The 26,464-nt window shown below is 36.8% G+C and overlaps 1 protein-coding gene across 4 annotated transcripts in view; it reads left to right on the top strand.

Annotated features, from left to right (window-relative positions):
* Window positions 1–26,464, top strand: part of FOCAD (focadhesin) — a 258,289-nt gene that overhangs the window by 182,896 nt on the left and 48,929 nt on the right. For all 4 annotated transcript variants that reach the window (XM_045563768.1, XM_045563770.1, XM_045563769.1 and 1 more), the window contains 7 exons: window positions 3,075–3,167; window positions 9,055–9,143; window positions 13,168–13,212; window positions 17,697–17,805; window positions 20,306–20,422; window positions 22,933–23,171; window positions 26,375–26,464. In XM_045563768.1, the coding sequence (XP_045419724.1) occupies window positions 3,075–3,167; window positions 9,055–9,143; window positions 13,168–13,212; window positions 17,697–17,805; window positions 20,306–20,422; window positions 22,933–23,171; window positions 26,375–26,464 (782 nt within the window). The remainder of the gene's footprint in view (window positions 1–3,074; window positions 3,168–9,054; window positions 9,144–13,167; window positions 13,213–17,696; window positions 17,806–20,305; window positions 20,423–22,932; window positions 23,172–26,374) is intronic.

Raw genomic sequence — 26,464 nt, 5'->3', positions numbered from 1 at the left:
GCTCTTTAGGATTATATGAAATTAAAGTCTGTACACAAATAATCTAAGATGGAATCTGTGCAGTGTTACAAGAGAGGCATATAATGTACTGGAAGTATAGAGATGGGAGAAATTATTTCAGTAAGTAGATAATGAGAGGAAGACAGGGCATTGAAGGCAGAAAGAGCAGTGAGTGCAAACGTCCTGTAAAGTACAGGAAAAACGTGGGAATTGGGTCAGAACTCAATGCAGCCAGATTGTGGGTTATATGAAAGAGAGGAGCAAGAAATCAAGTGGGGTAATTGGTTGGAGGTCTTGGCCAACACAGTTATTTCTTAAAATGAATAGTGTCCTTTTGATTCTGAAAAACTAAACATTTTACAAGAGTTTGGACTTTATTCTTTAATAAAATGTCAAAGTTTTATTTTTTATTATAAAAGAAGTTTTGTGCTAATGTGATAGCAGCAGCACCATTTAGGATATGTTAGAAGGAAGAAAGATTTTATGCTGTTAAGAGATCGGTTAGGTGGCGTGATTGTAAGCTAGGCAGGAATTAGAACCAACCCAATGGAGAAAGTAGGGACATATATAATAAACATTTCAGAAGTAGACTTGACAGTGGAGTTAGGGGCAAGGGAGAGCCCAGGATAAATCAGAAATTTCAGACATGGGTAACTGGGATATTGATAGGTGATACTGACAGAAACAGGAAAGATAAAAGGTAGAGTAGATTTTGAATGATGATGGCATAGAAGTGTGTAGAGTGTGCAGTGAGGTTTTAGCTTCATGATTTGAAATTATTTTGTTGATTGGGTTTTCTTCAAAGACTTCTCAGAAGAATAGCAAGTTAGGTATTTTCATACTTTATAAATGCTAATTTTTTAACCTAGCAACATTAACCTAAAATATAGGCAGTGTGGGTGGCTACACAGAATATTAAATGAAATAGCATCCTAAAATATGTTTTTGCCAATAATGGTCAGAGGAGTCCCTTTTGCTTGTGATGCACCTGCGGCATAAGGCATGGCTTTCTTCAGGCTGTCACCCGAAGTCTCTCTGCATTAAGGGAAAGAGCAAGAGAGTGCATTTTTTAAAGAGATTTATGCACACCTAACTCCACAGAACACTAAAACTAGGGTATAATCCCATAACACACAGGGAGTTCAGGCTGGCATCTAGGCTGAAGCATTCTACTGCGTCCCTGCACCCACCTTAAGCTGTGGTTGGAACAGCAGGAAGAGGATTAACTTTAACCTTCAGTTTATAACCTCCTTTTAAATAGGTTTCCTGGCATGAATGTCTTCATTTTTAGAGACTCAACATTTGATTTGCTTGTTTTCATTTACATTTTTTCCATAATCCTTTCCTTTTTTAACTCAAGTTTAAGAAGCAGTCGAAACCATTGTCTTCCCCCAAAATTGCTCTTTTTGCCAATTTGCTGAGGCTGTGCAGATCATTTGGCAGGAAAATTTAAAAATATTTTGAGGTTCTACAATGAGAGATAAAAGTTTTAGTTGTGGTGTTTGAGGGTTGTTTCTTTTAAATTCAGGTCTCAAAATGGGGCTTAAAGATGGTTAATATATTTTATGAAAAGGGAACAGAATTGATAGGAAAAAAGTTAAAGAAAATTGCCCACATTTTGGAAACAGAGAGCAGGACCAAGAACTGATTAATGTCTCCCCTGCTGGAAACATGGCCTAGGTTATAGTTTTCTTCCCGGGTAACAGCAGAAGAAGCAGGAGTTGGAGCCCTCATTCCTTCAAGGATTTTTGTTGACATATGGACAAGGTTCCCCTTACCCTACTTGGCAGTGTACTTAATCAGAAAAAGAAAGTCCTGTCTTTGTAATTTTTTTAAAGTTCACTTCATGGTCTGAGTATGTGTTTCATACTGTTTGAATATCTAATTAAAACAAAAAACAGCAGTGTCATGAGAGGTGATAGATAGTTGGAATTAATCTCTTTGTTCTCTTCATTTCCATAGATTCTTCATAGTTTTGCTTTATAATCTATTTGTGCCTGTTTCTGGCTCTCTCACTAGCTAGAAAGCTCTCTGCAGACACAGATTGGTTGATAATCCTCTCATCTCCCCACAGTACCTTGTGTATAGTAGGCCCTCACAGAGACTGGGATTGAAAAACAGAGAGAGGCTGCCATCTTCTCTGTCACAAGGCAATGGAGAATATTAGTTCTTATAATACAATGTCCTTAAACTCTAGTTATCATGATTTTAGTATAATTACATATAAATTTGTCATCTTTTTTTGTTTTGTTTTTGCCTCTAGGACACAGACTGAAGTTTTAGTTGTTTGACTTTAGGTGAGATGAGTTACAGAAAACATGAAATGTGATGCACTGTGACTGTTTTTCTTGAGTGATCTTTCTTTAACAGAAGCAGACCTTGGGAAGATTTGTTGCAAGATAGCCGTATACTAAGAGGTAGAAACAGAAATGACTATGAAAACCAGATGTTTTGTCTGGGCCTCTATTGAGAAACAGGGTTTCCGTGTTGGCATATATCATTTTTCTCTTGTTTACCCACACTGATTAAAGGGCATTTATCTAGTGGTGCGCACAATTGCTGTGTGCAGTACTCATTTGCATGCTCTTACCACCATGGTTTCTACACAACATGATATTTCTGCTGGCAAGTTAAGTTTATTACTTCAGAAATTGTCATATTGTAAATCCAGGATATGAGCAGTATTTATTTTTATTTAAAATTACTAGGGGGTTTGTTAGACAATGCCTAGTTTCCTGACATTGGCAAGAGCCTTTACAGAGTTTCCCCCTAATTTTCAAGGACAGATTTGTATTGCACATATCATTTTAACTTGTTATTATTGTAGGATTTTATTTGCTTTAATTTAGAAAATTCCAGGCTTACTTTATTTTGTCTTTATAAGACTCCAAACTTTTCTCCTTTGGAAATATGCAGAAGATATTATTTGTGGTTCTGATCCTGGACTGATTTGGTTTGTTTTTAGAACCTTAACCACTTAAATAAAGGTCAAGAAAGAATTGATGATGTAGTTTTACTTTTATTCTGTTTTAATACTGTGTAGTCTAACATGTTGTGGCACATTTTTCCCACAGGTTCATATCCAGCTTTCGGAGTGGCACCGTGCAATTTTTCTTCCCCAGGCCTGGCTTGCATATATGAGTCGAGCTTATCATGCCATTTTACAGGTAACGAAACCATAGGATAGATTCACTTTGGGGGAGTGCGTCTTTGTCTAAAGTTTTACTGGAAATGTGTATTTAATATATTAAAAGCACTTGGGAAACACTATCAAAAATTCAATGGTTATTCTTATTCTTAAAAGAATGTGAGGCATACATATGTCAGCTGTACTTTCAGTTTCAATGTTGATGCCCCCCAATCTATGCCTCCTATTTAGAGTTCTCTCCAAGTGCCACTCTCCTCTGTCCTGCTGCCTCTTGGGCATCCCCACCTGGCTGCCCACAGCACCTGGCAGAGTGCATCCCAGACTGAACTCATCCTCTCCCCCTTTACCTGTGCTTCCTCCAGCCGGACTTGCTTACACCTCCAACCTTATCTCTTAACCTTTCCTGCAGATTTTTATGTTTCAGCATCGTTAAATTTCTTTGTTTTCCTAAACTCAGCATGTCTTGCTAACCTCTTAGCTTTCATACACATTGTTCTTTCTGTCTCAGACCCTGCCATTCCCTCTTTGCCTCACCTAATGTCTGCTTGTTCTTTAGATCAATTTATCTGGACAGGCGCTGGATTGATTATATGCCCCTCTGGGTACTTCCTGAGTACTTGTGCTGCCCTTTTTGAAGCCCTTGTCATGTGGTTATTTGTCTGGGGCCTCTAGTTGTCTCTGTTGCTCCTTAAAGGCAGGAGTTGGGTTTCCTTCTCTGTTGTCTCTGGCATAAGTGTCTGAAAAAAGTGTCTAAAATATAATAGATGCTCACTAAATAAATGAGATATACTCAATTTAACTTCACTTGATCCAATAATATAAGCTATCATTTGTGAATTTTTAAAATTAAAAATAGTTTTCAGTCACTTAGGGAATATGTGAGCAGTTAACAATACAAGAAAATAACTAGCTCAGTTCTTTTTCCTAGCTTAAAACTCATTGTTAAGGATGATAGAAAAAATCTGATGCTAGTTAAGTACTTTATGCTCCAGAGTAAGATTTTCAAGGAGTCTCAGGAAGTGTGGTGTTAATGGTTAAAGATCACAACTGTCCTAAAAAAAAAAATGTGGTGGGGGTTGGGGGGCTAGGATGGTGTGGGAGGAATGAATGTCTGGGAATTGGTGTTTCCATTTTAAACTAAAACCTGGCTATGACATATCTTACTGAGCCTTTACATTTTCACAAATACATCTCCAGAGATTCTGATGCATTAGAGCTGTGTAGGGCACCAAGAATCTCAATGTTGAACAGGCTGCCAGGTGATTTTAATGCATTTAGTCTACCAGCCAAACTTTGAGCAATACTGCTTCGATGATCCCCCAAGTATCACTGTAATCTGCATTTTAAAGACGTTCCTTTGGAACCATTGTTTCCTTACTCAATTTTTATCCTTAGCAGCATTTGGGTACCCAGTGTGTTTTGAATAAATGCATGAGTGAATGAATGAATGGTTCATGTCTCTGCATGTTTCTTTAACATTATTATACACACCCTTAGTCAATTATAGTTTTTATTCAGGAAGCATAAGATTTCAAGTCAGAGTATGCACTTTTTCTCAGATTCATTTTTCCCCTAAGTAATTTTGCAGCTTTCCTTCACCAAACATTTATGGCACATTTTTTACCAGACGGGTCCCATGCTAAGTATGTGGTATACAAAGGGAACTCCTCCTCCAAATGAACTCCTAGTCCAGTGTGGGGAGGCTAACTTGTCCACTAGCAGTTCCAGTAAAATATCCTTGATGCTTTACGAAAGGATGTAGAAAATGCTATGGGCACCTGGAGAAGGGAGGAATAATTCCTCTTCCTATAGAATGAACTGAGAATTTTAGTTTTTTGTGTAAAAGGCTAAATTGAATAGGATTATAATTCTCAGATGACTTGCAACTGATTAAAGGGAAAAAAAAAAAACAAACCTCATTTGAGACTAGCCTGAGCAAGAGTGAGACCCCATCTCTACTAAAAATAGGAAAATCAGCCAGGCGTGGTGGCACACACCTGTAGGCCCAGCTACTTGGCAGACTGAGGCAGGAGGATCGCTTGAGCCTGGGAGTTTGACGTTGCAGTGAGCTATGATGATGCCGCTGCACTCTACCCAGGGTGACAGAGCAAGACTCTATCTCAAAACAAACAAACAAACAAACAAAACCAACAGAAACACTCCTTGATTTTATTTTTATGGGTTACCATTTGTTGAATATTATATGCCCAACACTTAACATACTATTTCAATTAATCTGTATAGAAGCCCTTTGAAGTGGATGTTATTAATCCCATGTATAATGAGATTATAGATGGGGGAGCAGGGTAACTAGGAAAGCAAAGCAAACAGCTCAAAACCCAACAGTCAGTAAATGAATGAACTGGAACTTAACCTGGATTTGTCTGACTCCAGAGCCTCAGCTTTTCCCCTGCGCCATGCATTTTCCCCAGTACTGTCATTAATTGTGATAACAAATAATGCAAATTTGTTTACTATTTTAAAGAACAGATGTGTTTATGAAAAATCCGCTTTTAATAATGCAGGTTAGTTATTTGCCTCTCTGCTGTTACAGGTGATGGGGTGTATCTTTATGGTTTAAGATTTCTTTACTTTGTTTGGATTTCTATATAAGTCTAGTTCCATTGAGAATTGGTGACAAAAGAGGTGAAAATGAAAAGATGGATTATAATAAGATTTTCAGTATTATGTGAAAGTGCACTGGTCTATTTTAACTTGAACAAGTTTTTTAAATGAGTCCACACACTTAAATAGAATTTATGGTATCTTAGAAGAATTGGAGCAACTGCCAGACTCCTTGTCTATATCAAGAATTTCTGTCCTGGAAGACGGTTTTGTTTTTTTTTTTTTTGTATAGGAGTTTTAGTTACTTCCATCTGGTGCTAGACATATTTTGTAGCATTAAACTAGAAGATCATTTAGAAAAACCATGTTTTATTCAATTAAGCCTAGTATACATGCACTAAGGTACATTCTACATTACTTCCTGAAGGCTGATTAGGATGTGATTAAGTCTGAGATCTGAACACTGGTAGTGGCTTCTGCTTAGGCATTTGGTTCCAGCCTTGTCTAATTTTTCCACAAGAACTTGGTGTTTTGAATTGTAAATCAAAGTGGTTGACTTGGGGAGGTATTTGGATTTCTTCTTATTAAGATGAATAATGCAGATAGGAGCTGATTGACATTACGGAGACCATTTTGGTAAGGACCCCTCTATAGTCGTCTTTACCTTGTTGCTCTTCTGGGATGCTGAGGAGGTTAAGGTCTCCAGCGTCGTGAAGGGGCTCTTTGGGATTGTGAACATGAGCTCAAACAGGAGAGAGGTATAAAGGCAGGTTGACTGCAAACACTTGTTTCCTGAGTTGGTTGGCTAGTTGCAAAATAATCTGAAATCAAAGCCACGATCAGGAACTGTAACTCCCAATAAGTTACTCTATAACCATTTGAAAAGTTTTTTGTTTTGTGTGTGTATGTGTGTGTTGAGCTAGGTGAAATTGCTCATTATAATTGCCAAGCTCTTGGTTGTATTGGCTAGAGATAAAATTTAGGAGGGATGGATAGATTAATAATTGGAATCTACAGGCAATCCAAAAATCTCAATTCAGGTGATCATTTCAGTTATACCTGTTAACCAGAGGTGGAGATGACTGAGTTGAATGAGACTGGATCTCTATTACCAATAAGTCAAGAATTGGAAGGCAAAGTGGATCTGAATAAATAGCCTAACATGGATTGGGTGGAAGGGGTTAGGGAGACATTCCGGAAGAGGGGATGGAAAGGAACAGAGTCTCTGAGAAAGAAAAGAAGTCTACTTAGTCACAATAGAATGGCTGTACTAATTTATGATGACAGGGACGGTTAGAAAGATAGGCCTTCTCAAGAAGCTGCATGTATTCTAGTTTTCTTATGTTTTCTTTATTTCTAAACAAATTTTAACCTTCTAATTTCCTATTCCTCATCTTTTTTGGAAAAGCATTATATGAAATAAATGTTTTAGAAATTAAGAGGCATAATTTAAGAAGCTTAATTAGGGAAGGCATTAAAAACTATTTTCTATTTTGCTTTGCCTGCCCTCCTAGGAGGCCAATATCAATATTAAATATTAATGTCAATGTCTTGCTAGTTTGATCATCTCTCATAACTTGTTCCAAAAGACAAAGGAGAGAATGCAAGTGCCAGGATTCTATCTTTGACAATATTGAGATGGAGGTGGATATAGTTGAAGTAGACAAACTGTGAAGGGTGTGAATAGAGTGCTCATCGCATCTCAGAGCACCTGAACTGGTAAGCTCCAGGGCACTGTGAGCCAGAAGTTGTGCTGCGTACAAGGACTCTGTAGACTGATAAACAATCTTTGCCCTCACTGTGCTCATAGTCAGGTAACTCAAAGTATATACAAGGAGAAATACAAGGACTTTATAGTCTGGATATTATAATTTTGGGAGCCTTTTTACTCCATGGGAGTATACAGATTAAAAAGTATGAATTATTTCAGGAGAGATTTAGATATATTCATGAAAGATGGTTTTAAAAGAAGATAATAGAGGGAGATGGGGATTTTTGGTTATTGACAACAAACCTAATAATTGCTATCTATTTGTTATCAGGCACTGTGTTAAATAGACACTTTTTCACATTATTTAATGTGATTCTCTACTACCATGAGACAGTTGTTAGGTACATTTTACGAATGAGGAAACTAAAGCTTAGAGAGGTGGAATAACTTACCTAAATTTATACAGCCGGTAAGGGAAAATGGCATCAGGCCAAGGCATTCTGAGCCACATCGTTAACCCTTCATGCTGTATTGCTTCTCTCTCTAAGGTATATATAGAGAGATACTTTTCTTCTATAGAACATACTGTAGAATGCTAAAGTCCATGAGAAAAAGACAATAGAAAAATGGGCAGAATAGGAAATGCAAACACTGATGTGATAAGATGCTCAATATCATTAGTAAATAATGAAATAAAATTAAAATCTTGGTGAGTATCATTTCACATCCAACTAGAATGGTTAAAAATTAAGATCCTGACAATTCCAAATGTTGGTGAGGATGTGAAATAAATAACCAGAACTCTTATTTACTGCTTGTGAGAAGTGTGGCACAACTACTTCTGAAAATGGTTGGGCATTACACTGTGGTAGAATACACAATCTGAGTTCTTGTCCAATTTAGGGTTCACCAACGAGCCAGTATTTTAATTAAATTTAGCACAACTGGTGATGGAGTAGAGAGGAAAGCATCTGATCAAAATAATCCTCAGTGTAAAAAAAAAAATGGAAAGGATAATAAGCATTTGAAGGCTTTGGTCTTAAAGGACAATGTTAGCTATATTTTTATTATATGTAGAAGTTGGGAATTATATATATTTTTATAAGTTCACTCAAGAAATATAAATGTAATGTGGAGCTGTTGGAGAATAACTTAGGTTATATATTACCTGAATCCTAAACCTTACATACTTATCCAACTCGTTTTCTACCGTTGTTATAATACTGGTATATAGAGTCCAATATTGGTATAGCATCAGCTAAAATTATCAGTTGCTAACAAAGACAGACCATTATCATGTAAGGAATTTTTTTGAATGGGACTTATGACATTAAAATTTGATTTAATAGATATCCCAAATTGAAGTTCTTTGCACTACATTTGCCAGACAAATAACTTCTCCAAGACGTACGACTTTGGTGAATGCAGAAATACCTGAGCACTGATGTGATTATTTCTCCTTACACATCCTCTCTCATAATCTAATATCCTATCAGGAACACTTAAGGCCAACTGGGAAAGGATACATCTGTGTTTCCCAAAGAAATTTTAAGATCATTTTGGCCATTGAGTTTGCATGCTGATTTTTGCTGGTTGTTTTGTTTTGTTTTGTTTTGTTTTGTTTTTGCAGGGAAGAATAGCAGAGCTGGAGCTGCAGTTAAAACATGAGAAAGAAGGACCTGAGGAGGTGCAATACAAAAAAAGCACAGCCTGGCTTTGGTAAGGGGCTAGCATTCCGCTGCCCATTGTTTGTCATGGGAAATGAGCATGCCGGGAAGGTAACTACTTTAAAAATTGCTTTAAGATTGGCAATTTTAACTTCTGTATGAGCCTGAAGGGGAAATGACAGATCTATCTGATGGGTATATTTTTCACCCATTCCCCAGATATACTAGGAAAAGCTTTATTCATAAATTACACATATACATTTTTGTTCTAAAGCAATGTGGAGATAGTTTTTTTCTTTTTTCCCTGAAACTGATTATTTTATATGCTTTTGAATAAAAATCTGTTTTTTCCACTCAATTAATTGCCTTCTTACCTCACATTTAGTCAAGGATTACACCTCCCCCCCTCTGCTTCCTCCCTTCCCCAAGACATCTTCATTGTTAGGGGCAACTTTACCACATCAGGGCTTTAATTTCTTTGGCAGGCACTCCCTCGGGAATTCCCATTATATTATATAAAAATGTAAAGTGTTGGCTTTAAAAGCAACTTAAATCGTTACATGGGTTGGGAAGAATACCTTGTCAGATTAATGTTTCAGCAGCCTAGATTTAAGTAAAGTACCTAGAATCTAAATAGCTTTGCCTACAGCCACAGGTTGCTTTAATCTAAAAATCTGTCTAAAGGTTACTTGATTTTAGACTTTTATTATATTTACTGACAATTGGCTCATATAGAAAATCATAAGCTCTATGTGTGTGTGTGTGTGTGTGTGTGTGTGTTTAATTAATTCTATTCTAAGTTACATTTTCTAGATTTTTTTAAAAAAATAGCAATGGAGTTTAAAACATTGTGATATTGGATTTAAGATTTGAGATCAAGAATTTGGATTTTGCTTCCTATTGCTGTTATGCTTTGCATCTAGTTTTAATTTCATCTTCCAAAAGTGATAATTTGGTGAGAGTGGTATATTTGCTACACCCTCCAATATTTATAGAGAGACCTATATATATGGATATATATCACTGGTGAAACTCATGGACTATATGTGTATGTTAGTATAAAGGAGATAGGTCCCTAGAAGTTTCATAAGAACAACATAGAACTAGAAAATTCACAAACTTGCAGTACCTGAAAAGCTATTGTGAAGTAAGCTCTTCAGCATCCTCACTTAATTGAAATACAGTCCCAAATCCAAATAAAGACATCACTTTATTTATTATTTCAAAAAGCATTGATTGTCTATTATTTGCTAGCCACCATTGTAAGCACAGAGGAACAGCAGTGAACAAAGCCCCTTCTTTGTCCTCTCAAAGCTTGTACTTGACTGAATGGAAATAGATAATAAACAAACAGATTTAATATGATAGATTTTGATTATTGGAAGAAAAATAAAGTGCAGAGTAAAGGGAGTAGAGAGTGACTAGGCTGAGATGAGATTGGGGAGGAGGGTATTACTATTTTCTACAGAGTGTTCAGGGAGTGCTTTAATAATATGACATTCACATGAGACCTGAAAGAAGTGAAGTGATGGAGTGAGTCAAGCTGATTTGGGGAAGAGCATTCCAGGAAGAGGGAACAGCGAATTCAGAGGCCCCAGTAGTGTACCTGGCAAGGAGGCCAATATGGCATGGATAGAGCAAGGAGGGAAGTAATAGGACAGGAGAGCAGAGAAGTTCAGGAGATCAGATTGTGGAGGGTCTTTGCAGGCATGAAGGGGATTGTGAGTGAGATGGAAAACACTGAGGGTTTTAAGCAGAGGACTTGACTCATAATTTAAAAGGATCCTTCTAGCTGGTATGTTGAGAATACACCCTGCGGGATATGGTTAGGAGTCCATTGCAATAATTCAGGCAAGAGATGATAGTGTTTTGGACTAGAATGGTAGCAGTGGAAGTTCTGAAAAATAAAGAGATGTAGAATCTGTTTTGAAGTCAGATTCCATAGGTTTTAAATGCTAATAATTTAAATGAAGGATGTGAGAGAAAAATGGAAGTCAAGAATGATTTCAAGGTTTTTGACCCTGAATAACTAAAAGTATGAAGTTTCTATTTACTAAGATGGAAAAGACTATAGAAAAGTAGATCTCTATAGGGCAGAAATCAGGTTTTGAATTTGTTAGGGCTGGTGTGCCCTATTAGACCTCCATTTGGAGATACCAAGTAGGTTATTGACTATATGACTCTCGAGTTCCAGGGAGAGGTCAGGGCTGAAGATGTAAATTTGAGAAGCATCAGCATATTGATGGGATTTCAAATCATGGTGCTGGATGAGATCACCTAGGGAGTGAGTAAAGAAAGAGAAAATTTCAGGAGGTTGAGCCCTGAGGCACTTGAACATTTGGAGGTGGGGAAGATGAAGAGGGCACCAATAAAGCAGATAGAAAATTAGTGATCCGTTGATTTAAGAGGAGAACCAAGAAAGAATGGAATCTTAAAAGCCAGGGGAAAAAGTGTTCTGAGAAAGGAGTGACCAGTTTTCATATATGCTGCTCTGAGGCTGCAAAAGTTGGGCACTGAGAATTGAGCATTAGATTTGGCCTCTTTTTTTCCCCCCAAGAGACAGGATCTCATTATGTTGCCCAGGCTGGTCTCAAACTCCTGGGCTAAATCAATCCTCCTGCCTCGGCCTCCCGAGTAACTGGGATTACAAGCATGAGCCACAGATTTGACCTCTTGAAAGTGGCTGGTGACCATGACAGGAGCTGTTTTGGTGTAGTTGTAGGGACAAAAGCCAGATTTGTAGAAAGATCTGGAGAGAGTGGAAGGAGATGAACAAGAGTCACCAAGTATAGATAATCTTTTACAGGAGTTTTGATGAATAAGAGGCAGAGAAATGGGGCAATAGCTGGAGGACTTTTTCTTCTTTTAGGAAGGTGGAAACTACAGTATTTTCACATGCTAAGGGGAGAGTAAAAACAAGTAGAGAGAGAAAAATTGGTGATGCAGCAGAGAGAATGGAGTGGGGAGGGAGCTCTAGTGCACAAGTGGAAGGTTTGAACCTAGATCGAAGTATAGACATGTTGTAATTTGTAAATATTCCACATTGATCAATAAAAGATTACATTGAATGCACTTCATTTAGGAAGATGGAAATTGGATAATATACTTCAGAGAAACTTGCCATTTTTCAAAAAATATAAGTTTAAGGTTTATAGGAGCAGTTTGCAACTTTCTGAAAACTTGGCTCTTAAAAATGACTCATTCTCAATGCTGAATAGCTAAGATTTTATATTGTGTCAAATACAAGTATTTATGAATGCAAATGTAATTTATATTTGAATATAAGTATTTTATAATATTTATAAAAACATTGAATTTGTAAAATTCAAAGTATATATTGAAAAAGGCGAAAGATTTATTCGTTTTGAAGAGAAACCAGAATATCAAAGTATATATTGAAAGTGATCCTTTTAAAAATGTAAATTTGGCAGCCAGTAGTTGTTTTTCACTTTATATCAAGGCTTCTATATTCGATGAAAACTTTAGATTCTGTGAATATTTGAATTGAGCATATTTTCCTTCCAACCCACAAGTATAATTATTTTCTGTTGGCTTTGGTGTGATTATATAACCGAAGTTTGAAATTGCATTTTATATATACACATAGTGACTATTCCATATGTACAATTTGGAAATAGTAAATTGATGTTTGGTGAGCTCTCATGCAACAGAGAGATGGAGAATGCCTTAGTCAGTTTGGACTTCTCCTAAATACCATGATGGGAATTAGGATTTCAACATATAAAATTGGGCGGGGGGCACATTCAGTCCATAGAGCAGAGTAATATAAAGGACACTCCACTCACATGACACTATTACAGTGCTGTGTGCATATCCCTCCTCAGTTACATTCACCTCCTTCCCTGCCTCCACTAAGTGATCCAGTGAAAAGGAAAATGAAGCTCTCTTTGATGTAAAGCCCTTGTAACAGTTCTTTCACCTTACAGTAAAATTTTACATATGTAGTTTTAAGATCTAAAGTCATTGTTGGAGGTTCTTACTAATTGATAAATGAGAGAAAGGACTGAGTTCTTACTGTAACATAAACTCATATATATTTTGCATCTTTGTTGCAGGGTCAGAGACATGTTGACTGATGAGATCACCAAGGCAGCTGCAAAGTAAGATCCATTTATTCTCTTACAAAAATTTTTTATAAACATTTTTTTTTCTTGGCAAGTATGTCAGTTTCTCCTTTTTAGGGCATTTCATAACTTTAAGGATTTTAAGTACTTTTCAATTATTTTTGAAAAAAATCAATTGTTATCCTTTCTTGTTTTCAGTTAATTCTTGCTACATGTCTTTGTGAAAACACAGAGGGGCTGGTAAAAACACATAACTTTTATATCAGGAGTCACTGGGGTTGAGCTCTGGCTATACACCTAACAAATGCCATGTGCTTTGGCTTAGATTTAAAGGATTGTAATTTAGTTCAAGGGGATTATAAAAAAAAGAAATCCTTGCTAATGTGAGTTATGTAGGTTCTACAAATAGATTATTAAATCTCAACTGTCAAGCAGCAAACAAATCAGAGTAGTAGGCCCTTTCATTCCTTGGTGTTATTAGGTTCAGCATATCTAAAAAAATGAATTTTTAAATACTAAAAATTAAAGCAAAGGCCCAGTAGAAAGGCAGTTTTAGTCCTTTGCTTATGGTTGTTTTAACAAAAATTACTTGATCCCTCAAAAGCCTTGAGACTTTTTATTTACCATAGGCCAACTCTCACTAAGAAAATTGGACCCTAATGAACCTGCTTGGACAGTCTCTTCAGGTTCCTTTGGTAACAGACTGACTAATTGTTCCTGGCAGTAAGTTACATGTCACTTACATTCACTTCTCCCTTCAACCATCTCATTTAGCAGCTACCATTTATGTTTGACCTCCTTTCTTCTTAGCCTCCAAGTAATATAGATACATCTTTGACTTATATTTCATGAGTATTGAAAGTCTGTATCATCTAGAAATTTGTAATTGAAGGATAATTTATCCTTATCATGTCCCAGAACCTTCTGTAGCTAAATAGGTTTTACCTTAAAAAAACAAAAACAAAAACATGGTCCACCTTAGAATTCGCTTTCCACCAGTAATTTCTGAAACAGGCACTTAACTGTGAAGTCTGATCTTGGCACACGATCACTATTCAGCTTCCTATCTTCCGAATAAAGAGAACAAAAGTGGTAATCCTCTCCCAACTCAGTTCTGTGGAAAGTCCTTGGAAGTATCTGTTGACATATCTGTTTACAGAATGAAAACTAAAGTGCAGAGAGGCTTCCACAGGGACTCATTCAGTCTGTTTATCCAGTTTGGTGAATTGCAGACGCAGTGGGAGAGCGCTCAACTGTGTATCGGAGGGAAGGGAGTGCTGGCATGGGGGGCTGTGTTTGACCCTTTTATTTCATAGTTTATTCTATTGTGTGATCCACTTTTAGCCTGTTAAAAACAGTGCTCTGACATTTGAAACAAAAAGCTTGAATGCTGAAGAAACAAGCAACTTTCTACTAAAACTATAATTTTGCCTGTCTAATAGCTCTTGCAGTTTTCCATTCTAAAATTGTATTTCGACGTGACTGTAATCTTCAAATTTGCAAAGCATCACTTCGTGACTAATACCTACAGAGAGTGTGTTCACATTCTCTGTGGTGTGGAGTAAAAACAATTCTTGTTCTGATTGCATTACATTTTTATAAAAAATTTCGAAGTATTTTATAGACGTATTTTATGAAAGCAATCTTGACTATACTAGGCACAGCAGCAGGTGAATAGGAGATATTTCAAGTCCAGAGGCTGAGAGGTTAGTGATAGAGCAGGGGTAAAAATCACTCTGCTGCCCTTTCTTTCTTTGCTTCTTTCTATTGGCTTCCTCCAACCACAAGAGACTCTCACCACCACCCTCTGGCTTAGCTTTCTAGTCTGTAGACCATGACTGCCATGGCTGATTTGGGCCAGGGTAGGGCTTGTTTTGATCAGAGCCGTAAGTCAAATGCAAGAAGTAAAACACCAGTCATGGGATTAAACTGATTTGTTCATTTGAGAGCATTTTTAAAACATCAGGGATAGGGCGAAGGGAGAATTAGAACACAGATAAAACCTGATGATTAATGTAATTTTATTTTCATTGTTATTAATTAAATAGATTTGAACTTGAAGATAAAAATCCCTGAAGGATTGGGTCGCTTTGCTAATATGTAATGTAATACTTTGTCCCTAAGAAAGCATCATTGTAGCTCATCCTTCCTGTGCTTTTTAATTAGGTTAATGACATCAGTTTGTTTCAAAGGACAATTTAATTAAAATGTCAGTGGTGTTGCCTAGATAAATACTGTACTGATGCTGACGTGTTATTATGCAAATTAGTCACTGCAATTTGACTGATAGGGGATGGTTATTTGAGCAACAAGGTGATGAGTTTTTGTTGAACCAGTTGTAGATTTTCACCTGGCCAGCTACTCCTTGAATTTGTTTCACTACATACGAATGGAGTGCCTTCTATCCATAAATCATTTAGGTAGACATGAAAGGAGTGTGAAGATGATCAAGACTTAGTTACAGTACCTTTGTGAAATGTGTATCTTGGCCTGGGGAGCATTGTGTATACTGCGAACTAGTTTTTTTTAATTCAAAGATTAATCTCTAAATATGCATTTAGTCTGCAACCAAAGATCTAATTACCAGTGGCTTTAAATACTTTTTTTTTTCCATTTTTCAAGAGCAATACATACTCAGCTATGTCAAGACTAGTGAAACTTCTGAAATAAAATCATTTTTGGCACTGTTTTAAAACTGAGGCTAATTTGTCTTTCAGAATTTCAGGGTTAAAAAGATACTTTTAATTTCATCTTGTCTAATATCCTTGCTTTATGAGATTTGATACCCAATTTCTGGTGACCTTGTACATGCTTTCTGCAGGGTGATAAAAACTTAGGGGTCTAATTTTCAGATTACTGAGAATTTAAAACTTTTTAAAATCCAACTCATGACCATTTTATAGTAGGACGGGCCTCAGGATAGTCTCAGTTAAAGGAGAAAGATAAATTAGAAATAAAAGATTTAATTTTGTTTTTGTTAAATGATTTTGTGGCTTGGAATGCCCAAATCTCACCTTGCTTCCTTGCATTTTATTATCAGATATATGAGTGCTCAGTAATCCTCTCTATAGAACTCTCGCAAAACCTAGGTTGGAGCCATCTGCTTAGAGCTCAAGGCATCCTCCCCATTTGCTCACCCAAGTTCCCCAATATAAATGTTGGTGTCTTACTAACTTATGACAGGCCTCGTAGAGAAATGAACTGAGGAGGAGTAAACAAAATACCAAGTGTGCAGAGCAGGCCTTCACTGAGCTTAACCACCCCAAGGTGGGACAGAGGAAAGGAGGGATGCATGAATAGATAGATGGAAGAATTTAATAATGACAAGCCCTAAGTCCCATTCTTACCAAATGGAAGCAAAAATGCCAAAACACATGTGTACACTAACGTCTTAATGCCCACTGACTCACGTGTTCAGTTGCGGCTATGGCTTGGTTGGGACTGGAGGTACTAAGCTTGCTTGGGGAGCAAGGTTGAAAATCTTCCTGATTCCTTGTATCTGTTCTAGTCCAGCACTGAGGTATGCAGGGAGTGGTTCTTGGATCATACACTGAATTCAAGTCAAGAATTTGGGTAACATTCTCTGTATTTATGGGAACTCACACTGTAGGACTGAGAACTGAACTGTCTTATGGTATGGGTGCTCTGTTGCCAGAGTTCTGTTATAATAGAACTGGCAGGCCAAGAGCATCTCATCCGTGTCACATTGGGGACTTTATTCTATAGGATCAGCTTGGAATTATAGAATAATATTAAATGTACATTTTCAAGTGGTGAATATATTAAAAAGGCTCAGTTTTCTCAATGCTAAATTGAGAAGTCAAGCATAATATTTTATTGCTAATATTAGAAGACTACCATTTGGATGATATAAAAGGGCAACTCTCGGTCCAAATCGTCTAAAACCAGGTCTTTTTTATTTGCATCATATCTGGGGGCTCCAAATTGTATTACAAATTGGCTTTAAGCCTGATAGCTTTGGCATTTTAAGAGAAAGGAGAGGCTAATAGTGACTGAGAAAAGCTGCCACGTGTCAAGTTGTGAGTAAAGTATGCTGTCTGAAGTGGTTTGCTAGAAGCCAGTTCCACACTAGTGCTTCAGAAAAGCCAGAGGCCGTTCTGTTCTGCTGGGCTTATTCACATCACTGTCCTTGGTTGTGTTTTCAGAAGAAATCGATAATTTTAAATTGGCCAAAGATGACACAGAAAATAGCTTAGGAAATGTAATGTCAAATGATGAAATAAAAATTTTAGGAAGAAAAAACTTAGATATATGAGCTTGAATTTTTAAGTTACAAAAAGGCATAACGACTATACATCGATAAGACGAGTTCATAATCTGCACTAGTGTCAGAAGGAAGGAAAGAAGCTATTGGTACCAGGGAGCAAGCAGACCTGCATTTATGAGGCTCTGCAAAGGAATGGAAGTGGTTTTTGACCTCATCTGCCCTCCTGTAGTAGCTCTTTCTCCCCTGATTAGTGCTCAAGGCCTTCTCTTGGAATTTTTTTCTTTTTAAACAGAGAGAGTCCAGTGGTGAAAGGCAATGCACTGCTAGCCTTAAGCAGTCTTGTTGTCGTCGTGTCCAGACACGAAGCCAGCCTCTCCTCGGACTCCGACGAGGTCCTGGAGGTGAGTTAGGGTGATTCACGCCAGTTGGGCTTTGGTTGTGTCGCCTAAAGTGGCCTGGCCCTGGATTTACAAGGTTAGATTCTGTGATTACAGCACCAAGTTACACTACTTGATGGGCCTTTACACTGTGAGCCTTAGTGTCTTCCTGACTTTGCTGCTTTTCTGTTTTGCTTTCTCCATCACAGTTAAGTGGTCATTTCTATCCGAAGGTGCCAATTTTATGCAACAGGGGTTGTCTTTTTGTGATTACATCAGTCATAACCAATCTTAGGAGGTTAACTAGGCTTACTGAAAGTGAACAATGCTGTCAAAAAATGATAAATAAGCAGTGTTTATTGACTGAAAAAAATTGTACTTTGCATTTTAATTGTAGATGTCAGTGACAAAGTGCCTATTCATTTTTGCAAGGCATTTATTTTTTAATTAAACATGTGGTAAGCTGGCCAATGTTCATTTCCAGTGTACTTTCTCAGATAATTCATATCTGTCAAAATAAAAAGGCATGAATTTATTCTTGTTTTAAGCCCCATTATCCAGTAGTGATCATTATCTAGAGACAATATAGCTGAGTGGTTATAAAACATAGGTTTTGGAATAGGAGAGTCCTATATTTAAATCCTATTACTTCCACTGACTAGCTCTGTTGCCTATTTCTAGTAATTTCTCCTTTTGGAGCCTATTTCTCCATCTGTAAAATGGGGATTACAATACTTACCAGAGAGAATTATTGTAAGGATTAAATGAATTAATATACAAGGTCTGTCCAGAAAGTATCCAGCCATTGTTAATACAATGAGAATGGTTACATGGTGGGGTACTTTCTGAACACACCTCGTATGTAAAGCACAAAGGCTTGGAGATACTAAGCTCTCAATAATAATAACCATTAGCATCAGCATCTACTTCATCACTTCTTGCTACAAAAGTTGACTGTATTCAACATTATTTAGCCTATGTGTGTCCTCAAGGAGTATCTTATGGGCCATCTGTATTGTTTTTTCCACTGTGGAGTGTTTTGGTTATAATGAAGCCTCTTGGCAAACTACCTCCAGTGGGATAGGTCAACTCTAGTCATTTACTGACCTGGCATCACTCACTTAAAAATCAGAGTCTCATGGGTCCTAGGCCCACCCACTGGGCAAAGCAGGACAGCTAGCTTGATTGAGCATTTAACCAAGCTTCAAATGTGGAGAAGAGGAATTCCCCCAAAGGATGCATTACCAGTAAACAGAGAATAGGTGGTATGTGGCAAAAGCTACAAATATGTGTTGCATACAGGCAAAGGAAAGAGGCCAAGAGGTTATTGCATGAATGATAAAAATATAGTTATCATATGAAAATTTAACTTTAAGCCTGGAATCTTATTTTAGTGATGAGAAATATGAAAATTTTATAGGGAGGAAATGTTTCATATGCGTGAAAGAGTCATGGAGTACTTTAGCAGAGGCAACATGCTAAGTAGAGCTACAACCTGAAAAGTTAATGTCCCTTTCTACGCTCCCCTCACTTCAGTGTTATTTATGCCAAAAGACCAGTTATACAGTTTATTTGCCCCAGTAATAACTGGGGGTCTATCTTGGAGTTTGAGTTCCAGACTCTCTTGTTCTTCTTTACCCCACCCCAAGCCCCCACACCAAGAAGCCACACAGTCAGAAGATGGGGCTTTGCTTTTATTCTTGATGACCTTGCCTTTGGCTATTACTCAAAGCAAGCTCAAGACCTCATTATTTGATTAAGATTGAAATTTTCAAACATCACTCAAATCTGCATGTGACCAGCAACATAAGATCTTAAGAGAAAGGCCTTGTTTGATTCAAGGAATTCATTCCAAGGCGATACTCAACACTGGGTTGACCTTGATAGTTTGTACCACCTGAACATGTGAGTTAATGAATGCTTTTGACATCATGGCCATGAATGATTTTTATAATCTAGTTTTCTTTTTAATGGGTAGGGTTTTGTTGTCGTTTTTGCATTCTCTTTCATCTTCGTTTCCCAAATGAAGCTCAGTTGTGTTTTCCTACCTAATTTTAAATAGGCAAGGTAAATATTGTTAAAATTCTTGAATGATAAGTAAATGGTAATAGTAAGCAGAAATGCTAAAGATGTTGATTAGAATTCTGAAGGCTGTTTGTGAAATAAGAAGCCATAGAATTGAGAAGTTTTGTGTTTTTTTGCACATCTCTCCCTTTAACTTCCACATTATTTATGCTCACTATATTTCACTAAACACAGGAGAGCTCTGAAGGACTCTCATATAGTTCTGTTTTACAGCCCCCTTCCCCTCACTTCTGCTAAATCTTGCATAAAAGGTAAATCTTATTCCTATTGGGGCACAGGTGAGGATGTATTTGTTAAATACCTATTAACTTCATACATTTATGCTCATAGTCCAAGCAGATGAAGTTTAGTTTTTGGTAATAGCACTTTAATATAGAAGAGGGTTATATCCTGGATATCTTTTTTCATATTGTCATTTCATATTTTTCTTCATCTGCAGGTTCAACCTAATTTCCTTTCAATGAAAGAGTGGGTTTCCATGGTGCTTGATACTCTTTTGGTCATTGTGGATAGCCATTACCAACCCAGAGGACGACTTTTATCCTGGTTTTATTATGTAAGTACAAGAAATAAAAAAATGATCAGAAAACTCAAGGATTGACTTTTCTGACATCAGTTGTTCACATGAAATCCATGATAATAGTGTAAATAATTCTCAGCCTTGGCTATATGGTAGAATCACTTGGAGAACTTTAAATATATGTATTTTACATATGTATATATATAAAAATACTGATGTGTATATAAAAGAACTACTGATGTGTAGGCCACTTATCTGATTTAATAGCTCATAGATGGGCTCTGGGCATCAGCATGTCGAAAGCTCTCTAGGTTATTCTATTGTGTAATCAGGATCAAGAGCTACAGTTGTAGTAGAATAAATAAATACTGGCTGAAATGTGGGGACCCTGAGCTTCTATTCATAGTTTTTTCATTTCAGGGTATGTGAATATGGACAGTTCGCTTAACATCTTTGAGCCTTATGGTCCTTATTTATAAAACGAGGGGATTGAACAATAATATCCGTAGTGATTGTAGCCCTCACTCCACCCCTTATTAGTAGTAGTTTTGTGACTGTTGACTTTGACACTTAACTCCCATCATTCTTACTTTCTTAACCTGCAAAATGAAAGTAAAAACTAATGCTTTGCCAACTTTTTAAAAGATGGTAAAGATAAAATTGTATAATTTATGTAAAAGTGTTTTGAAAAATGTGAAATACTCCTGCAAATACGAAGTAATGTGGTTGATTGTAAAAAAAAAATTGTTACCTAATCATTCTCTGTTTTCATGCTTGTGTCCTAAGATTTGAAGCAAAATGAGAAAATACTTTTTTGTCTAGGTTTTACTTTCCCTTTATTGATTATAATGTGTGCTTTATTTCTGTACCTGCGTAGAATTATTTTGGTTCTACCCTGTCACTATCCATTGCTTAGGGAATTATAATGATCATGGGACAATCAGCTGAGTGGCAGAGGATTATAGTTGATTTGAATAAAAATATAGCACAGATCCTGAACTGTTGCTAAGATCACGAATTTAGCCTGAAATCCCATTGCCTAAAGTCTCCTCTGTACATTTTGTGTGCCTCTGTCCTCTTGCCCTTGGAAGGACCTGGTATGTATTCATCTGGGGTTTGGGTCTGGAGCTAGATTTTTAACCATACTTGAGATCAAAAATGACTTACCAGATAATGCAGAATTAAATTGGAAGGTAGGTAGATATTACTCAAAAAAGTCATTTCTTTATGATGATTTGCTTTCTGTCACAAGTGTTCTTAATTCTTTAATGGTGGATGAAAACTCATTTAGAAGCTTATGTGGAGGTCCTTGTAATAACCATCTAGTTCAGGTAGTCACCAGAACAGGACATTGTATGAAATTTCTAATATGTTGTTTAGTTCTTGCAAACCAGTAACAATAATCTCGTTACTAGTCAGCTCGGGGTTGCCTCTTACCTTTGTGATTTTTGCATTATTGTACTTTTCAAAACCCTGTTTCAAAAATCACTTCCTTTATTTCCTGTGTGCTAGCAGCTGGGTCATTTTGAGTAGCATTGTCATTACAATAGTGCTATATTAACTTACAGTGTAACTTAGTACATGTTTGATTTTTATCCTTAAAGTACTAAAGCTTAGAGACAGAATGGGCCTAGAATTAAAAACACATTTTAATGTGCTTTGACTGCAAGGGACAACACTGCCTTTATGGTGTGTCTGAAAATTTAAAACAGATAATAATGAGGAATGATAAATGAGCTTTCTTTCCCACTTGACATATTTTTAAATGTATATAATGTCTGGTAGAGCTCTCTAACATGAGATTCTTATAGAAGCTGTTCATATTCAGCTGCCCTGTCATTTTATTAGGGCTGTTATTCATTTCTTTTCCCATAATTACATATAGAAAGGGGCATATAGAGCTCTCCATTTCATTTTGAATAGCTGGTTATTGCTTTGTAACCAAAGGCTTTTAGGATTTCAACTTCCTTTTTAATTAAAAGGAATTAACCCCCTGTAGGAAATAATCCATCTACTGGGAAATGTTCCCACCAAAAATTTTGGGAGATGTGCCAATAGATCCCTGCGCTAAACTTACACTTGTTACTCCATACTAAACTTAAACTCTTTTTCCGCCCTTTTCCTTTCTTTCCTGGAAAACTCGTAGCTTTCTGCACACTTAGAATGTGGCTTGGTGATTTGTCCAAGCTTGGATAGCTTCACTCTGGGTTTCTCAATGTATATACATGTGGGCTTTTAAAAACATTGAAATTATTTCAAGCTTTGTAGTGAAGGAATTCACAACCTTTAAAAGGAAGACACTTATAATTTGTTTTTTTCAAATTTAAAAGGACGTTATTAACCAATTGCTTAGTGGCAAATTATTTCATTAAGAGTGAAAACATAAACTGTAGACAAACACATTTATATTTTTTAAAAAATTATGATTTATTTTTGGCAGGGGTGGATCTAAGGGAAGCTTGTATAGTGCTTTTGTGACAGGTGTGCTTCCTTCATGTTTTAAACAAAAAGCTAACCCCCTGTTTTCTTTCTTTGGCATGTCCTAGAAATCCTACTCTGGTGAAAACACAGCGAGTGCCATTGCCCGCTCTGCTGCTGCCACGGCTTTGTCCCTCCTTGTGCCAGTTTTCATTATCTCTTGCAAAGAGAAGGTTGAGGAAATCCTGAGCATGCTGACTGCCAGGTTACCTGGGAAACCAAGTGCTGATGAGTCTCAAGCCGTGCAAATCCACATGGGCCTTGCTTTGGGGATGTTTCTCTCTCGCTTGTGCGAGGAGAAACTCAGGTACAGTTTATTAAAATATTCCTGCTTCTCTTTGTGATTTTTGGCGAAAGATTTTGCATCCATACACACACATGCATAAACATTGTATCTCAGCAATATGTGGTGGCTAAACTTTTTGACATGGGAAAGTTGATCCTTTATTCTCTTATGGGTAAATTTATCTTTCTAAAATACTATCATAGAAATATATTAATGTATTTTACGGATTGCTAGTATTAAAGTGATTCGTTACTTGAAAATCATTTCATGCTTAGATGAAAGCCCCAGGTACATCTGTGTAATAGGCATAAGAAAAATTCTAATCTTATGGTGGTATAAGAAAAGAAAAGCTGCTTTTTTCTGGTTTATATGGGATGAAAATAATTGCTGATCTTTTCCTGATATCACTGTAAAATGGGAGAAGACTGGTGTATCCCTGGCGCCTGAGGGGTGTTGGGAGTCACTGAATCACCTGAGAACTGCGTGTACCCGGCTCTAAATGTTGCTTTTATCCTGTGCCCTGGCTACATTTTTATAATCCTTAAAGAGTCTTAATCTGTGCATATTATACTGTGTGCTTTATTTGGTTTGATTGCTCATTTTGGGGCTGTTAGCTTTACCCTTGAATGGAGCTAATGGAATATCAAAGACCCAGGTGGAAAATTCCACTAAATGGGAAAGTTTTCTTATGCATGAATCTACTTTAGTTCTGCGGTTCATAGTGTTTATTCTTCATTTTATAGCAAATCTTTGAATTTTATATATCCACATTGACTGTAGTGGGCTACAGCATGAATATTTGCTTATCATGAATATTTTGATACCAGCGACTTGGAAGTTAGCCCTGTTTTCTTGCGCTGGAAACAGGATAGTAGAGAGAAGCACCCTGTTGTGATGTTAGGTGTCCTTAAATGTCCCTGGCTGGCAGAAATTAGCTGTTCAAAGGCAAGAACTGGTGTTGGTGTGTATAAACTGGATGACATTATTCTATATTTATTTCAGTTTGAAACCAGTGGTTAAGTTTATATTTGTAATTTACATAGTTTTTCACAAACACATGTAAAACTTGAGAATTGCTGTTGATCTGTGGAAATACTGTATTTCAGATGATCATTTTCAGCTCTTGGAAACATCTGTCAGATAATTGGGATGCTTGGCTTAGTATTTTCAATCATAAGGGAAATATATCCAGAACATTTGTTTTGTTCTGCTCAGCAGCATTTATACATATAGGGCTGGTTCTAGACAGGAACCAAAAACTGCCCTTTGCATGGAATTTGACTGTTCTACATCTTGTGTGTGTGACAGAACACAAAGTATTTTTAAAGACTGAAAACTTGGAAGTTATTTTCTTCTCTTTGCTACTGTGCTACAAATGAACGTCTCTTCGCCATCTGTGTTCCTGCTCGCTCTTCGGTATCTTTTCAAGCAACATGTTTTACAACTAAAAATGAGCTGTGGCAGTTTAATTCTAGGCAACTCATTTCATCCTATCCTGGCTCTGGCTCTCCTCTTCATGAACTTAGGATGAGATACTGCTGGTTTTAGGGCCAATAAGCTTGCATTTGTGGTTAATTTAATTATTCTGCCTGAAGAAATCTATGGTGATTCTCCCAAGACACTTGTCCCTGGTTCCTAGCTCACCTTCCACCCTGTCTGTCTTACTTGAATTTGCACCTGCAGGAAATGCTGGGCAAGGATACCAGGAAGCTTTCCCATGTCTGAGCACCCCCCAGAAGAACTGCAATTTAACTTTGCCCTAACGTTCCTGTGTTTGATAGCATCCTCCTCCTTCTCGTGGCTGGTGTAATTCTTAGTACTACCATTGCTAGTATAATTATTCATGGCTTCCAAATTTATTGGAGCAGAGGAATCTGAAATATATGCCTTTTGGTACTAAGAAATGTTTTACTAGGTAATGACAATGTCAACAGATAATGACATTTTTGGAGAAAATTCCCCCCTCCCTTTTTTTTTCAAAAGTAAGTATTTTGAGAGCTATTGATTCTGAATAGTCAGTGACATCACGTAAGTGTCCCAAAATGACCCCTTAATGGGAATGGGATTAGGACATGATGTTGGTTCTCAGAGAATGAAAAATCACTTTGTAAAAGACAATTATTATAATCAATCCATTTTTTGCTAAGGCTTGTGAAAAAGTCTCCCGAGTTTAAGTTCTAATCTAGAATTTATTCAGAAAAGTACTGCATATTATTCCAAAGCTGCTTCTGTCATAACCCCCAGAGAATGCAAATATGATCTCTTGAGCATTTGTTTAGGATATTTAAGTATATTTTACTCCAGAGGACTTTAATAGGATTTGTTTAGTTAAAGCTATTAAGACTGTATGTGTGACATGAGGAGTGTGTGTGTGAGAAAGAGAGAAGTGAGGGGTGTATGTGGGGTTCTCTCATTGAGAAATGTAATCTTTCACCCCAGGCAAAATTGCTATAGTCTTGGTTTGGGAAGATGTTTTTAAAAGTTTTCTCTGGCTGGTTGTCATTCCTGGGGCTGCATTCCACTTGGCACCATCTGAGGCCACAGTGTGAGAGTAACGACGTAGAAACCCCTTGATAATAAAGTGGCAACGATGAAGCCCACAAATCTGCCTGAAAAAACAGCCATAAGCTACCTTTTGAGTTTTGTTCTATCATTCAAGTCATAATTTTCACTAAGACAATTACAAAAACCACGTCATTTATTATATAAAAGCAGAAAAACATAGGGCTAGGATTTTTCCCCCCTTTAAAAAACGTAAGTAAAGCAATAGAATTTATAACCTCTTCAATTGAGACATGAAATCAGAAATGACAATCTTTTCAAGAAAGAGGTTTGGAATGATTATTGAGAATATCAGCTGAATAGGTTATTAAGTATTCTGAAGAAAATCACTTTAGAATTCTTAGAAATATTTAATTAGAATTCTGAGGCTTTTTTTTTATTTTTGATGATTTAAAATTTGAACAGGCTGAGAAAAATCAAAAATAAGAGTTTTAGGCTTATTGGCTTACAAGTAATTATACTGTTCAGAAACCAAATTATTGAATATTTTCTCAGACTTAGTTTCTGTGAGCATATGTCAATCACCAATATTATTGTTACTTTTGTTGTTTTAAATGTTGGCATTTCTGGTATAATATTGAGAGCAAAATATTTTATATTGAGTATTTTGGACAGTTAAATGATTTTATATAATTCATTTTTTCCCCTTGCTCTTTACCCAGTGATATATCTGGCCAACAGATGAACCTTCTTCTGATGAAGTCTTTGGATGCCCTGGAAAATTGCTGCTTTGACACTAGTCTTGAATACAA

This window comes from Lemur catta, chromosome 10, assembly GCF_020740605.2.
Source record: "Lemur catta isolate mLemCat1 chromosome 10, mLemCat1.pri, whole genome shotgun sequence".
Classification (NCBI taxonomy): Eukaryota; Metazoa; Chordata; class Mammalia; order Primates; family Lemuridae; genus Lemur; species Lemur catta.
Note: the sequence above shows the minus strand (reverse complement) of the source record. Positions and strands in the feature narration are given on the sequence as shown.